This window comes from Ambystoma mexicanum, chromosome 3p, assembly GCF_040938575.1.
Source record: "Ambystoma mexicanum isolate Mex_15411 chromosome 3p, UKY_AmexF1_1, whole genome shotgun sequence".
NCBI classification, from domain to species: Eukaryota; Metazoa; Chordata; class Amphibia; order Caudata; family Ambystomatidae; genus Ambystoma; species Ambystoma mexicanum.
In genome coordinates this window covers 486,540,700-486,555,833 of record NC_090925.1, presented here as the reverse complement: position 1 = coordinate 486,555,833, position 15,134 = coordinate 486,540,700, and the positions used below count along the sequence as shown (strand labels likewise).

At 42.8% G+C, this 15,134-nt stretch overlaps 1 protein-coding gene across 1 annotated transcript in view; it reads right to left on the bottom strand.

The window, feature by feature from the left end:
- Positions 1–15,134, bottom strand: part of ATP9A (ATPase phospholipid transporting 9A (putative)) — a 1,385,006-nt gene that overhangs the window by 851,377 nt on the left and 518,495 nt on the right. Inside the window, exons 7-8 of the mRNA XM_069651153.1 lie at positions 12,378–12,472; positions 552–632 (exon numbers count right to left, since the gene is read on the bottom strand). Of these exons, the coding sequence (XP_069507254.1) occupies positions 552–632; positions 12,378–12,472 (176 nt within the window). The remainder of the gene's footprint in view (positions 1–551; positions 633–12,377; positions 12,473–15,134) is intronic.

Below are 15,134 nucleotides of genomic sequence, written 5' to 3'. Positions count from 1 at the left end.
GCGCCAGCGAGGTTATACATTGCTGGCTACCCTACTGTATAAAGTCAGTGCCATTAAAACCACATGCAACCTTATTTAACATCTGAGTAAACCTCCAAGCGTATCCTCTATAAGCAGAACCTCCCCTCTTCAAGCAGTACAAGGTTGGTGCTTGGTTCCGCAGTCTTAACGGAGACTGGTACACATGTGCACCTCCAGGGAGCACTGCCAATGTGGTTATACCGTCTTTCCTTCAGTTTAGCTGAGTTCCAGCTCCAACAAACAACTATGGGGACCGATGTGGTACTTTCAATTCCTAAATATAACGGGACATATTAATGCATTTATCGCAAGTAACTCCAATCAATATTTCAAATTAAGACACATTTTACATTGTGATTCTCTTTCATCATGGCACATACAAGCAAAGGCTATTTTAGGTTTCTAAATTGTGTAACAAAGGATTGCTGAGAGTCATTTCTAGGATATTTTCCCAAGAGGATATTAGTTTTTTTACATGGAAAAATATACATTTTACATGGAATAGGTAAAGTACATATTTATTATCTTACCCTTGTGAAAGTTCCAATGAAGTTATGAATGTCAATATTTGGTTCCTCTGCATAGACATAGGATCGAATCTGAAGCAAGTCCTGTGGAACAAACAAAACTTTTTTTTGCCACTTCACAATAACTTGGGGCCATCTCTTAAAATAATCACTACAATTGTAAGACGAGAAAGGACAGACAATGGCAAGTAGGCAACATTTACACAGTGAATGTCAATGATACATCAACACCACCTTCGGGAAGTACTTTACAGGGTTAAACTTTATGCTCAAATGCAGATTAAATATTAGAATAAAGATGATACTTGGAAGGCACACTAAAGTTGGGATCCAAACATTTCAAAGAGTCGTACGGTCACAAGATACAAGCCCTTTAAATTCAAGAGATACCTTGTTTAGAATCATCTAAAGAAACATTATTTAGGGGAGCTAAATTGATCTAATTGTGTTTATGAACATATGGGCCGATTCACAAAGAGGTTCCAGTTACTTATCCGTCAGTTGAAGGGGTAGTTTGCTCAGAAATGTTATTGTCCCAATCGATCGATTTCTTCATTTTTATTCATGCGAAAACGCCTACCTGGGCAGCGTCGTCTTGTGGAAATCTTATCCATTGATCCATCACACTATGTTCAAGTGCCCTTGCGGCACTAAATCATATTACCCGCCCCTCAAGCTGACATCACTAGGAGCTTCCGCCCCTGCTCACAACGTCAATGCATATCTCATGTGAACATACTCTGTGCACCATCTGTTGACGTGTCTCCCTGGAAATGCCAAGACGCCCATTTCCTCCATAAATTTAAACAAACCCTTTCTGATCGGACAACGTTGGAGATTCTTTTTCCTTTGTGTCAGTTTATTTCTTTTCGAGTCCACCAGACTTGTTTGTACTCTGTTCAGCTATCTGCCAAGTACTCCACACATTAACAACAGGTATTTATGCTGCCGAAAAATAATTAACACAGTAGTCGCTTTTTATTTAATAATTTCTTATATTATGTACAAATGTCTTTAACAAACCATATTTAACACATGGTGAGGGCGAGTGACATGCGCATAAATTTACGGTATCGCTTTTGATGTGGTATCATTTATGATACAAATGTACATTGACTATTTAACAATGGTGGTAATATATTTATCAATTGAAGGAGATAAATTGTGCATCTAGCACTATTCCGGAGTCAACAGCAACCATACTCACCATTCAAGTATTGGTTTCTTAACTATCCTTCAGATGCGACTACAAAATATGCATTTGTTTCAGAGGATAGCAACCCTGGAGTCTGTCTAAGTGGCATGTAGACTTCTACGTAAATAGTGTCAAAAATTATTTGAAGTGTAATTTCTTTTCCTTTTTTCTTTTACATCTTTATTAATTCTATAATTTGATACAGAGGGGGGCTGGAACTTCAGCAACATACTATTATTGTAGTACAACCGTTCTGGCAGATGATATATGACAAGTGATTAATTATTGAATTATATCTAACTTTATTGGTTTGAATTATGAATACAGTTTTCAAATTGCAAAGCATTATCTCAACAACCTCTACTTATTCCTCACAAACTAAAGCCACAATTGAAAAAAAAAATCATAAAAACATTTTTACAGAATTATAGACACTTCAACTATATGAAAGGAGTATGTTTTTGTTCATAAACATTATCTGCTTGTTTAAAAATCTAATGGCTATTCAAAAGGATTTAAACACATCATTTAATGAATATGTTTTGCAGGATGATCACACACCAACTCCCGGCGATATCGCTGAAGTTTATCAGAAACACTTTCAAATCTGTCTTTTTAAAGGTTACATATGCAGTATTAGAATATATGGCCATAATAATGCCAAAATTGTAAACAGCCGATTAACCGTATCTTTTAATACATTTATACATTTTTAAGTGATATTGTAAGGTGGACACATTTTAGATTAACTGTCTCAAGATGTGGTTTGTGAGATCAATGATTTTAATATTAAATGTTTTTACAATCTAACCATTTTTGTTAAATTTGGGATGTTTAAGGAATGTACTACTGAAGTGGTCAAAATTGAAGATACCCATGGCCCCAAGGTATATGCAAGACATTTATAAATTTCAAGTTATCATTTATAACAATCATGTAATATTTTTACATTTATTAAATATTTAGCAGAGTGAAATAGGTTATTTGTAAATGTGTGTATTTGAACGTAGCAGTTGAAGACCAAATTGCATGGTTGATACAATTTCAAAATGTTGTTCAACTTGGTCTTGTGGTCGTCACATCAGAATCGAATGTTCCAAGGAAAATACAGACTAGTAAATAAAGATTTTTTTTTAAATCGAATGCAGTTGTTTATGAAGTGTGGTGTTGATTTTACATTTTGAGGGTGTAATTCCTATATTATGTATGTGTACAAAAAATGAAGCATGTTTCTTTTCATCCATCAGAGACCTACGAAGAAGAGGAACATAAAGACGGAGTCAACACAAATTAATAAAGTGGCTTACCAAGCTACCTTTTGAAGCTCAGCATGGTTCAATCAAAATTATGAGTCGTGATGCAGATGTCCACTGTCAGTGGCCCATGTAAAGGAACCATCGATCATTGCTACAACAGAAAAATGCTCCTCAAGGATATCTGGGCTTCACTCTTACGAGTGTTGAGGACTTATCCACCACCATGGAATTGCAAACCACCATGGTAAACGGTACTGTAGGACAAACGGCTGTTACAGGTGCCAAAATACATTGTATTTGACTGCTGCCTGATTGAGATTATGAAAATAAGATGCAATAAAAAAAGTACATAGGAGGGTTTGTGGGGAGCCATTAGTCAACTTTACTCATGTAGTTAAAAGCACATACCTAAAGATCAACGGTAGTGTGCACAACACATTTGCATGGTCTGCGCAACCTATACTTGGAAAAGTGCCTGCTGAAAATGTGCTTTGTTCAGCTGCTTTGCTGTTTAGTGGATAAACATTCAGCAAACTGACAAGTTTCTGTACATTTGTAGCTGTAAAGACGGGAGGGGGGGCTGTACTTCTGCTCTCTATATGGTAGAGGAGAGGCACAGAGGACCCCTGCCAAGATTCTCTATTATTGGTATGTGGTCAAGCAATCAAGGCCTAGCTTCAAAGGAGGTGATGCAGGCTGGTACAGTGTAGTCCCCAAGCACCCACAAAGGAATGTCCGCACACTGTATCGGTTAAAACACAGTATTTATATAATTAATATTCAAGGTTATGTACACTATCACAATAACTCCCTTTGTGCTCAGAAAATCAACAATGGTAAAAATATACAGTTCTACAGTGGTACCACAAATATTATCAGATCTCATTAAAGTACATCAACTATACTGTCAAAATGTCCCACAGATCAATAAAGAGGAAACCAGCAGTAGAGAGAGGAAGGAAAGCAAGACGGTTGAACAATTGGCAGAATACTGGTCGCTACCGTTAAACACAGCTCTGTGTGGAGATCCCCCCCACCTGGGCAACCTGTAGAATAAAGATATAGCACAAGCCCATTCCATATATTGTTCTATGAGTCTTATTTCCCTCTACAATAGTTCTACAGTCCCAATGTACCTGGAATTGTAGCATCCGGGGACGGCCCTTCTGGAGTGCCCTCCTTTAAAGCAGGAGTCACGGGTCGTCCAACGTCCGACGGAGAACAGGGTGAACTATGGCAGTGAAGTGGCAGCTTCGTTCCTAGCAGTGCTCGTCGACGACGCAGCGTTGGGGTCCTGCAAGGAAGAGGTGTGCGGGGCACCTCAGTGATGATAGTTCTGGACCGCAAAGAGATGATGAAGAACTGTGGCCCAGCAAGGGCGTCGATTCATCGGCGTCTCTGTGGTCTTTAGGTGGCAGGAAACCCACCGGCGGATGCTCCTCGGCGCGCCGACCGTCAGGCCTTCTCCAGCGAGATAAAGCGGGCGGTGATGCAGACGAGAGTGTCCTTGGATCAAATGAAGTTCTTAGGCAAATGGGAGCACGGCGGCTCCAGTCGGCGACAGCGGTCGGCGACAGTGGCGGACAATGGTGCATCAATGATGGATGGAAAGAAAGAAGGGCTCACAAATAAAAGACCAGGATGCAGTAGTCAGGGTCTCCGTTCCCCACGTTTTGAGCATGGGATAAGGTGGGACCTTTGAGCACAGCACACTTCTCGTGCTTCCCCAGCACGAGATGACAGTTCAGATCTTAACTTCTCAGGGGCCTCAATGGCCAAGTCTCTCTTCACTCGAAAGTCTCTTGCCTTCGAGGGTCAGAAAAATAACAAAGTTCCTTTCCAAATGTGCCGGGGGGACAATCTTCTTCCCTGGTCTATCTCTACAAATTTCAGATCTATTCTCAGCCTCCCTTCACTGGGTTCACTATGGCCTTTTATTTCTCGTCTCTTCCGCATCTCACCCATCGGTGTCCCACTTCCACTCCCTGAGGACCCCCCCATCCAGGTGATCCTTGTGCACTGGTCCACCCCAGGAACTGGATCCAATAGCTATGGCCGTGTCCTGGCCACCAGGATGACAGATCCCCGGGGACTAGTTAGGGAGACACCTTCAGGTTTCTAACACCTCCCAAACCTGAACTTGTTCAACGGTTGAATTCAAAATTCAAATGATGTGTTTCTCTTTTTCTTTGCACATAAAGGCTGTTTTAACCATTTACACAGTGCAATTTGTTTTAATTGTACAAGTTGCACAGAGCATGGTGCAGGTCTTACTCCTCGGCTGGTGCTCCCCTTTGGAATAGCCTTCCTGCCACCCTGCCACCATGCCACCCTCAGACTTGAGCAGGACATCACGAAATTCCAGACACATGTCAAAAATCTGATCTTCACCACCTCTTTCCCTCTTTCACTTCCCTGCTAATCACCATGGCCGCACCCTAGGAAATGTTACATGATCACTGTCCCTTCTTCCCAGTCAATTCAAGCACCTCCCTAGCCCCCACTGCACTGAGGGCCCTTGCTTGGTGGCTCCACATACCACCCTTGTGAGTCGCCATGTACTTGTACTTAGCCTGAGGATCTCATCCTTGGCTCCCATTTGCACTTCCCTCCCGTGCCCTCCTCGAGCACTGGTTCACTACTCTGCTCCTCCCTCCACCCGCATCCCCTGCACTACTAATTGCACTTGCACGCCTGAATACAACAAGATCCAGTAATGGTGCACCTCTAATGATCTCTGTATCAATACAAGCAAGACTGAGCTAATTCCTATTGGAATTCCGGTTCCCTGAATCCCCCCTGCGCTCAGGCCACTCTCAATGGTTTATTCTCCCCTCTCCTTCCTCTAAAGCCAGAAATCTTGCGGGTCTTGTTTGAATCTTCTTTTTCATTCACTCCTCATATCTTGGACCTTGCCAATAAGGCCCACTTTCACCTTCACCTGCTTTAGGGATTCTCCCTTTCCTCACCTTCTCCAGAAGCTCAAGGTCTATAGAGCTATGGTCCTCTCAAGGCTGGACTACTGCAACAGCCTCTGCCTTAATCTACCCTCTTCCTCTGCAATCCCCCACCAACTAATCCAGCATAGGGATGCATGACTTACCCTTGGCCTCAAGTACAGGGACTGCATCTCTGCAGCCCTATAATCTCTCCACTGGTTTATGGTTGCTACATTACTAAATACTCTCCTTCTAGAACCCCTTGATCCTCAGGCTCCAACTATCTGCTGGGCAAATGCTTCTCCAAGTAGAGAGCTGGTGTCAGATTTCTTTCTTCGGCTGTCTCCCTCCTTTGAAAAAGCCTTCCTCTCCCTCTCCATCTTCAACCAGATCTCCTCAAGTTCTGCAAGCTTCTCAAGACTCTCCTCTTCTCCTCTTCCTTCCCTCCCTCTCTCCCTTATGTGCTTAATCCCCCTCAGTCACTGAGATTGGCGACCAGGTACCTTAGGAGTCTTACCGGGTCGTGGGAATCTGCCCGATCACCTCCAGCATCCTGCACTTGCCTTTGGGCCCTCTCCTGCTTGTGTAGCTGTATCCGGTCCCGTTTGCACTTACTGCTCTGGCTGCTGGCATCCACTCCCTGGGCTGTCACAGCCTTGACACTTACCTGTTGTCTCCTAAACAGGCTCCATTGCAGTTCCCCTCTCGGGGTCCCCTTGCAAATTCCCACCCACCTTTTCTTTTTCCTCCCCCTCTGCACTTGCATGTTCCGAATGTTACAAGGACTATCAGGACCGTTGTTGTCTTTTTCCTGCATTGTCGCGATTGTTCTCTTGCTCCCTTGCCTTCTTGACTTCTGGCTCTTCTAAACACTATTCAAGCTGTATAAGCGTCTTACAAATGTCCAATAAATAACTAGTAGGACCATGACTGTATAATGGGAAGCGGACACATTTTTACCACACCCCTAAGCGCTTTAGAATAAGGAAAAAGCCATTATCAGTAATGTGAGAGACCAGGGGACATAGGGGTGCCCTTATCAGTGTTCACATAACATTGTGCATTTTGTAGGTGTAGCATGCATGAGGGAATAGCAGCCATCTTAAATATTAGCAGCCATATTGCAGCCCGCAGCTTGAACGTGGCGTGGCGAACAGCACCCCAGGCCTAGGCCGCAAACATGAGTGCAGGAAGAGGTTGTATCCCAAACACTAATTGTATAATTGGTTATTTATAACGCGCTTAGTACCCATAGGTTTCTAAGTGTGGACCCAGGGATCGAACCTATGTTGCTCTGCTGTGTCTTGCTTCCAAGGCGAGCGCGTTGCCACTGAGCTATCCTGCCACCGACTAGATGATGAGAAAGCCCAGAGCTACACGGATCGAAAAAACCCTTCATTGTCCTAAAATGTTACCACCATTCGCGCCCTGGGAAGAATGTGCCCTACAAGGCCACGGGAGGAGGGCTGGGTCTCTGTGAACAGGGTTATCCCATGAGAAGGAGGGCACAGGCCTCCAACCCCGAACAGCCCTAATCCTAAATTATATCCCACAACTGCTTTGGTTCCAGGACCCCTGAATTCCAGTGTACCAATTAACCCCGGACCATAAAACCTGATGGATTTACGGTCGATCAAAACATCAGAAAGCAGGACTCTTCTGCCTGCACTCTTCGGTGATATGTTTTGTGCTGCTAGGTGCAGGGTGGGATGAAAATATAGCCTAAAGTGAGGGTGGGAGATCTTGGACGAATGCTGGCCTGTCTGGGAACGAGTGAAGTATGTGCGAGTTAATGTGACCTTAGCTTTCCTCCTCCTGAGCCCCTCTCTGCTTAGTGCCAGGTGCCATAGTACAAAGATATAGATGTGTTTTCTTAGTATTACAATTGTTACATGATCATTGGTTGACCATTGATGGCTGCAACATCACCCACATGGATGAAGATGGACAGTTGAGGCAGTGACCAATGGCCTGGCATGCCTTATGGAGCATGTGACCTATGTGTAGGACATTTCCAACCTGCTGCCTGGGTTTCTCCTATATGCAATGACATCACTAGTGACGATAACGACTGTTACAATGTACTTCACATGCTGATGTTGCCCGAACGTTCCGCGGCAGCAGAGTTCTTTGTTGGTGCTTTTTTCCATTTGTATCGAAATAAAACGTGTTATCCTTGAAGCCGATTACTGTACTAGATGTACACATTAGTCAAATAAGCCTTTAAAAACCAAACCCACAACAGACTTGCAGTCATTATTTTGATGTAAATTCAGTTTTTTTGCCATAAAAAGTTTCTGCACTTTCACACTGAAAAATGCCCCCACAGTAATATTTATTTATTTATTCCTACCATTGTCATTGCTGTACAGGAGCCTGTCTGCACCTGCACTAGGTGCATTTGTGAAATAATACGTAAATAGTGTGTCGTCATCCGCGTTGTTGCTGTTGGAATGGGAGCAAATCTTTTTCTAAACAGAATACTTTAAGTTATTCATCGTGTTTCACTGCACAGCTTCCCATGAATATTGTTCATTTTTATGGGATGCACACGTTTAGAAACTCAACTCGCTGTGAACAACGGATAAAGGGTCTCATTGTTATTTGGACTTCAATACACAACACTAACAACTTGAACGTCATAATGTTGCGAATATCCACAAAGAATTGATAAGATTCACTATATTGAAAGCAGACACAGCACAGTTAGGTCTCAATTACTGAAATCTGCCTTTTGAAGCGTTTGGTCTCCTGTGACATAGAGAATGGAAACTCAATGCACAGTGTAAGCAAAGTTTTAAATACTATTTATGCAAGTGAAGATGGCTGTATGCTATATGATTAACGAAGTAACGGTTGAATGTTCAAGTAGACGCAAAGAATCGACATCGTACGTGTTAATTATAACTTGGAATTATAGGGAATATATTGATTTAGTGTGTACATTATATTAAACAGTTTGTACTTAAATACGTTTTTTATTCTCGATTTTACAGTTCCGTAGTACCAATGTGTGCTTGTCATGGGCTGATATTTCCTGTAGAGTGCTTCTTCAATAGAAATTGGATAATACTAGTGAACAATGCATTGCTAACCATAATCTGGGACAATCGCCAGACACCAATCTGTCCTTTCGCCGTTGCAGTAACAAGGAGCAACATGGCAGCCTATAGAATATGAAAAAGTGCAGATGTGAATGTAAACTGATCCCGGCAAACAAGTAATAAAGAGCGAAAGTTGCCAGCACTAACCTGTACCAGATGCAACCGCCTGTAGAATGCAAGAGGTTTTCTGGGATCCTTGCACCCTCCTGGGTCTATTTGCATATACAGACCCTGTATGAACAAGCGCCCCAGGGAAAAACCTCTAGGAGAAGAAAAACCCTGAATCTGGAACCCTTTGGCCCGACCCGGGTCTGTGCGAGATGCTGCTGAATGAGCGAGGAAAACTGTCTTGACTCTGGATGCAGAGGCTTCTGCAGTGACTAACACTGCTGCTAACCATAATCTGGGACAATCGCCAGACACCAATCTGTCCTTTCGCCGTTGCAGTAACAAGGAGCAACATGGCAGCCTATAGAATATGAAAAAGTGCCGATGTGAATGTAAACTGATCCCGGCAAACAAGTAATAAAGAGCGAAAGTTGCCAGCACTAACCTGTACCAGATGCAACCGCCTGTAGAATGCAAGAGGTTTTCTGGGATCCTTGCACCCTCCTGGGTCTATTTGCATATACAGACCCTGTATGAACAAGCGCCCCAGGGAAAAACCTCTAGGAGAAGAAAAACCCTGAATCTGGAACCCTTTGGCCCGACCCGGGTCTGTGCGAGATGCTGTTGAATGAGCGAGGAAAACTGTCTTGACTCTGGATGCAGAGGCTTCTGCAGTGACTAACACTGCTGCTAACCATAATCTGGGACAATCGCCAGACACCAATCTGTCCTTTCGCCGTTGCAGTAACAAGGAGCAACATGGCAGCCTATAGAATATGAAAAAGTGCCGATGTGAATGTAAAACTGATCCCGGCAAACAAGTAATAAAGAGCGAAAGTTGCCAGCACTAACCTGTACCAGATGCAACCGCCTGTAGAATGCAAGAGGTTTTCTGGGATCCTTGCACCCTCCTGGGTCTATTTGCATATACAGACCCTGTATGAACAAGCGCCCCAGGGAAAAACCTCTAGGAGAAGAAAAACCCTGAATCTGGAACCCTTTGGCCTGACCCGGGTCTGTGCGAGATGCTGCTGAATGAGCGAGGAAAACTGTCTTGACTCTGGATGCAGAGGCTTCTGCAGTGACTAACACTGCTGTCCGGGAGGGAACTGGTCTTGTGGCTGGCAATCAGGTATGCAGTCAGACTGAGGGAAAGAGAGAGATAGTTACGTATGTGCGGATTGAGGAAAGGAAAGAATGCTCAGGGAGGTTTAGACAGCATATTGAGAGCCTTTGAATGGTGTGCATATGGCTGGAACCGTTGTGCTGAAGTGAGATTGGAACAACCTGGGAAAACAAAACTCTTCATAAGATTAAGAACGTAGCGCAATGGGTAATGTAAATAATGCGATGATGCCTACCTACCGCTATGGTGTGAATGAGAAGTTCTAAAAGGATGTCTTGTTCGTAGCAAAGTAGGGATGTAGCGCGACTGAAATAAGAGAAAGCAGAAAGTCAGAAAACACGTAATTGCGGAGCGGTGGCGGGTGTAAACAAGAATGAGCCTACCAAAGTGAACTGAGTCCTGTGATGCCGGTAAGAGAAAGGAAGCCAGGAGGATCGAACGCTAGGACGTAGTTTGATTCTGTGAAAGATCGAAAAGAGGAAAGGTTAGTAAGCTTGCCAGGAAGGAGCACAAGAAGTGACTGCAACTAGGAAGCAAACTCACAGAGCGTACACTACTGGACTAGCGACACGCCGGGTCCTTTCACCAGACAGCTCATGTAATCTTACTGCATCAAAACGAGGCGTAGAAAGGAGGCATGGAAGTAGGACCAAAGACTAGAGCGTTAAATGGAACACCCGGAGCCATCTTGGAAGTAAACCACAATACTGGACCAAAATGCCTCCATCTCCTCCACGGAGACCAATGCTGGGAGCGAGGTGTGACAGTGAAAGTGTTGTGTTTCGAACTGAAACCACTCCGTCCTTCTCACTAAAGTATCGCAATGTATGTTGATTGAAAAAAACCTTCTGCGAACAATACAAAGACTTTGATTAATCGATCGCTGGAGGGAATCAACATTATAAGATGCTTTCATGGACATAATCTCCTCTTTTTATCAATTGACAAAAATAAAAGTACTTGCTACTATTCATATTAGTGCTGTTTTCTTTGAAATATATGTTTTTTACCCAATTTGTGAAAAGAACAAAATGTTTTGTGAACTGCGTGGATGTATGTGTTTATGTTCCAGGTTCTGAGTTAGATAACGTTATGACATGGTGGGTGATGACAGGGTACGTTTGGTTATGCTGCCCAACTTCATTCAAATAGGTGGAGCATATATTTATGAAAAGTGATGTCAGCTTGAGAGGCGGGTGATTTGATTTAGTGACGGGAGGGCTCTTGAACCTAGAGCGATGGATCAACGGATAAGATTTCCACAAGATGGCGCTGCCCAGGCAGGCGTTTTCGCATTTATAAAAGTGAGGAAAATGAAGGTAAAATGCATAGGATTTCTTTTAAAAGATGGATCGATCTATGATCGGAAATACATGCCCGATCGATTGGGACAATAACATTTCTGAGCGAACTACCTGTTAAACCTGAAGAGGGTTATTTGATTCAAAAATGGGTTACTGTGAGGAACACTGGATTACTATAAACGTACTCCTAGTTACTTAGAAGTTAGCCAGAGTTGCTCGTAATAACCTTTGTAAATCAAATAGGCATCTCCAGATTTAAGTCAGGAGTAAGTTACAGTTACTTGTAGTAATTGCCCCCGCAGATTTTCCTTTGCTGTTCTTAAGATCAATCAGGTACTATCCCATATTGCCTAGAGGCTGTATGGCAGTGTAATAATTGAGTGTTATTGCCCTTTCTATCGATCTTTTTTTCTTTCTTAAAGTGATACCTTATCTGGAATTAATCTGAATATAAAACACAGTTCAAAATACATGTCTTACAATCCAATTGACTTTTCTTTCTACTACAAAGTGATATTAAAAAACGGAATGGCTAAATACATACAGTGAAGAATTAAAAAAAATATGAGGCATGATTTAATGCAGCGTAGAACTACAAGAAAAACAATGACGAAAATGAACTCCTTCCTTAGATGGCTTAAGTGAGTTTTTTTCCCTGTTTGTTAACACATTTCATAAGACAATAAGACTTGCTCACTATAAGTCAAGAATGAAGTTTACCAACTTTACTGGTTTCCCTTTCCAAACCAGCGAGCTATGTAGGTACAGCAGGGAATATGGTAAATAAATAAACTTACTGCAGCAGTGGGCAAACGCTGGGTGCAGGAGACGGGCAGGCGCAGCTTCCAATCAGTCTCACCATCCAGCTGATCAGTGCGCAGGAAGCAAGACCCTGTTCGGTTTTCATAAAACAGTTCAAGGTTCATTCTTAGTTTCAGAAATTCCATGGACACTGTAGAACTTTAGTCACATTCTTCATTTTTCAGCAACATTCAAACACAATCTGTACATTGTTCTTGGTTTTAAGTAATACTTTGGAACAACATTATTTCAACTTTGCCAATTTTGTTTTGCCTACATTTATATTATTTCAAGTCAGAGCGTCCCTTTTTTAAGCAGTTTCTATTTAACAGGAATTAATCTGATAAACATTTGATCACTTAAAATGAAGGTCTTCAATAAGTGCAGGCTTGAATAAACTTTACAGCTACAACCTCAACTCACCTTATTGTCGGGTGATTTTACCAGGTTGAACTTTATTCGAACATTTTAGAAGTTTGACAACATGGGCTGTAAAGGGGCACGAGTGGTTTGTGTTTGCACTCGGATTTGGGTAGGCTTTGATTTGCATCCGAGACATATTCAGAGATTTTAGGTGGGTGACCTAATCAAGTTCCATTTTATGCAAATTTAGGGCGAGGGGGGGCAGATTGATTGATCGTGATGGACGTGCATGTGTCTCTTGATTTTGCGCAGAACCCCTAGAAGTCTGGAGAAGATTGCATTGAATGCTGGGAGGCTGGAGGAGAAACTAGGATTCTGTGTATAAGAGACTGTAAGCAATATATGTACCACGAGAAAAATAAAAACGGTGTCCAGCTTGTGCTTCACGTTAGGGAGGATCAGGGACTCCATGGGGGCATTTTATGCAAGATTGATGATTAACTGGTTTCTGTGGGAGGAAGTAGTAGAGATTCAGGGAGGTAGGTGATACAGCAGTCAAGTTCCACCTCTGGCAGTGAGTAGATGAGACACATGCCATCCGGTGACACCTGGGAGGAAGAGCAAAGAATCCCTGAGGGCAACTAGTATGAGACTCAAGTACAAGTGATATTTGAGGAAGGAAGCAATGGAGAGTGATGGGTGGTGATACACCAGTGATTGAGTGAAAGGCACATTGAGGAAACATGTCAGCCTCCAAAACGAGACAGAGGTGGGGGGTGGGGAGGGTGGGGAATGCAACTTGTAGTCTTTTTTACTTCGGCAGCAGCACTTGTTTGGTGCACTGTGGATGCCAGAATTGAACATGGTCAATTAAAGGTATCATTCAACTCACGTTCTGCATCGTTGACCTGAAATTACTCGACTACATCCACCAGGAAAAATACAAGCAAGGGTTTTGCATCCACCAAACCTGACAGAAGAGGTTGCACTTTTGGTTTTGTCTACTACGTCAGAGGCAAAAGGGGAGGAGGCAGCTCTTAGTAGTTTAACAGTGCAGAGAGCTTGAAAATTCCAGGTCTCCATCTCCATCGTCACAACCAACAGACAAGTCAGAGAATAAGGAGGACAACAACATTGATATGAACGATGATCAAGATAGAGTATAATCCATCAGAGCACAGACAGGAATGTGTGTTGCTGCTGGAAAGTAATGATACAGAGGAGGAGGAGTAAAATGACACAAAAGATATAGGGGCTGTAATACAAACGCCCCCCCCCCCACCTGTAATGTCTCTTCTAGAAACAACCTTTTTTGTCAAAGATCAGAAAGTGCATCACATCAGTATGTGGAATCTAGAACACCACCACAACACCAGCATAACTGCACCCAACTAACTTATGTGTTAGCCCACACCAATAGTGTGACAAATTGACTTCTGAGTACAAGGATCAGTTGAGGTAAAAACGCCCACTCAGCTCTCACACTTCTACAAACCAAGAGCCAACACAATCATAAAGGTAAAAACGGGCCAGTCAAGAGATATACCTCTGTAGTGAGGCAGTTATTGACTAGAGAGCATGTTCAAGCCCCCCCTCCTTTTCACAAAAGAAACAAAGTTATAAGATAAGAAAGGACACATTTGAAACTGCGCTTTGAACTCTCCTGGCAGCTGTCATAAAGAACAGTTATTTTGCGCCACGCTAGTAGGGATCAGATAAGGCATTAGCTTGCACTATTAGTGTTTAAAAATAGAATAGATTAGGAGACAGGGAGGCGTGTACACAAGATAGGGACTCACTACACAAGTAGGGCGGAAAATTGTAGGTAGATAAGGTTGCTCCTACCCATAGGAAGGAAAATAATGCAAGACGGGCATGCACCAGGAAATCGGACGATAGCAAAGCAAATGTGTCCAGCAGAGAATAAAACGTGACAAGCAGATGCCATTTTAAACTGCACAACCAGAGTGGAGAATAGAAGTCCTGTAGCTTTAAGAGGCCTTGCAGCTAAGCACGCTATTTGAAACAAATACATTTAATTCTGCAGTGTTTCGATGGTAGCTGCCCAAGGAATTTCCCCAAGTCCAGAGTGAAGGTTTACATAACGGAACAAGATATCAGTGTTTAGGCAGAGGGGATTCAAGCATTAAGGTAAATCAATTACAACAACACAGCAGACTATTTGAAGTCCATGGGATGAACAGAGCATCTCAGGAAATCTCCTAATAGCTGACAGTTGAATGGCTCAGCATTCGGATAGGTGTGACAGAAAAGCGCAAATGCAGATAAAAAGACAAATAATTCCTGCAACGAAAATGTTAAACATGGTGAAAGCAGCATGACTCATAACAATAGTTATTCATAATGTGTCGAGGCAGTCCATTGAGACA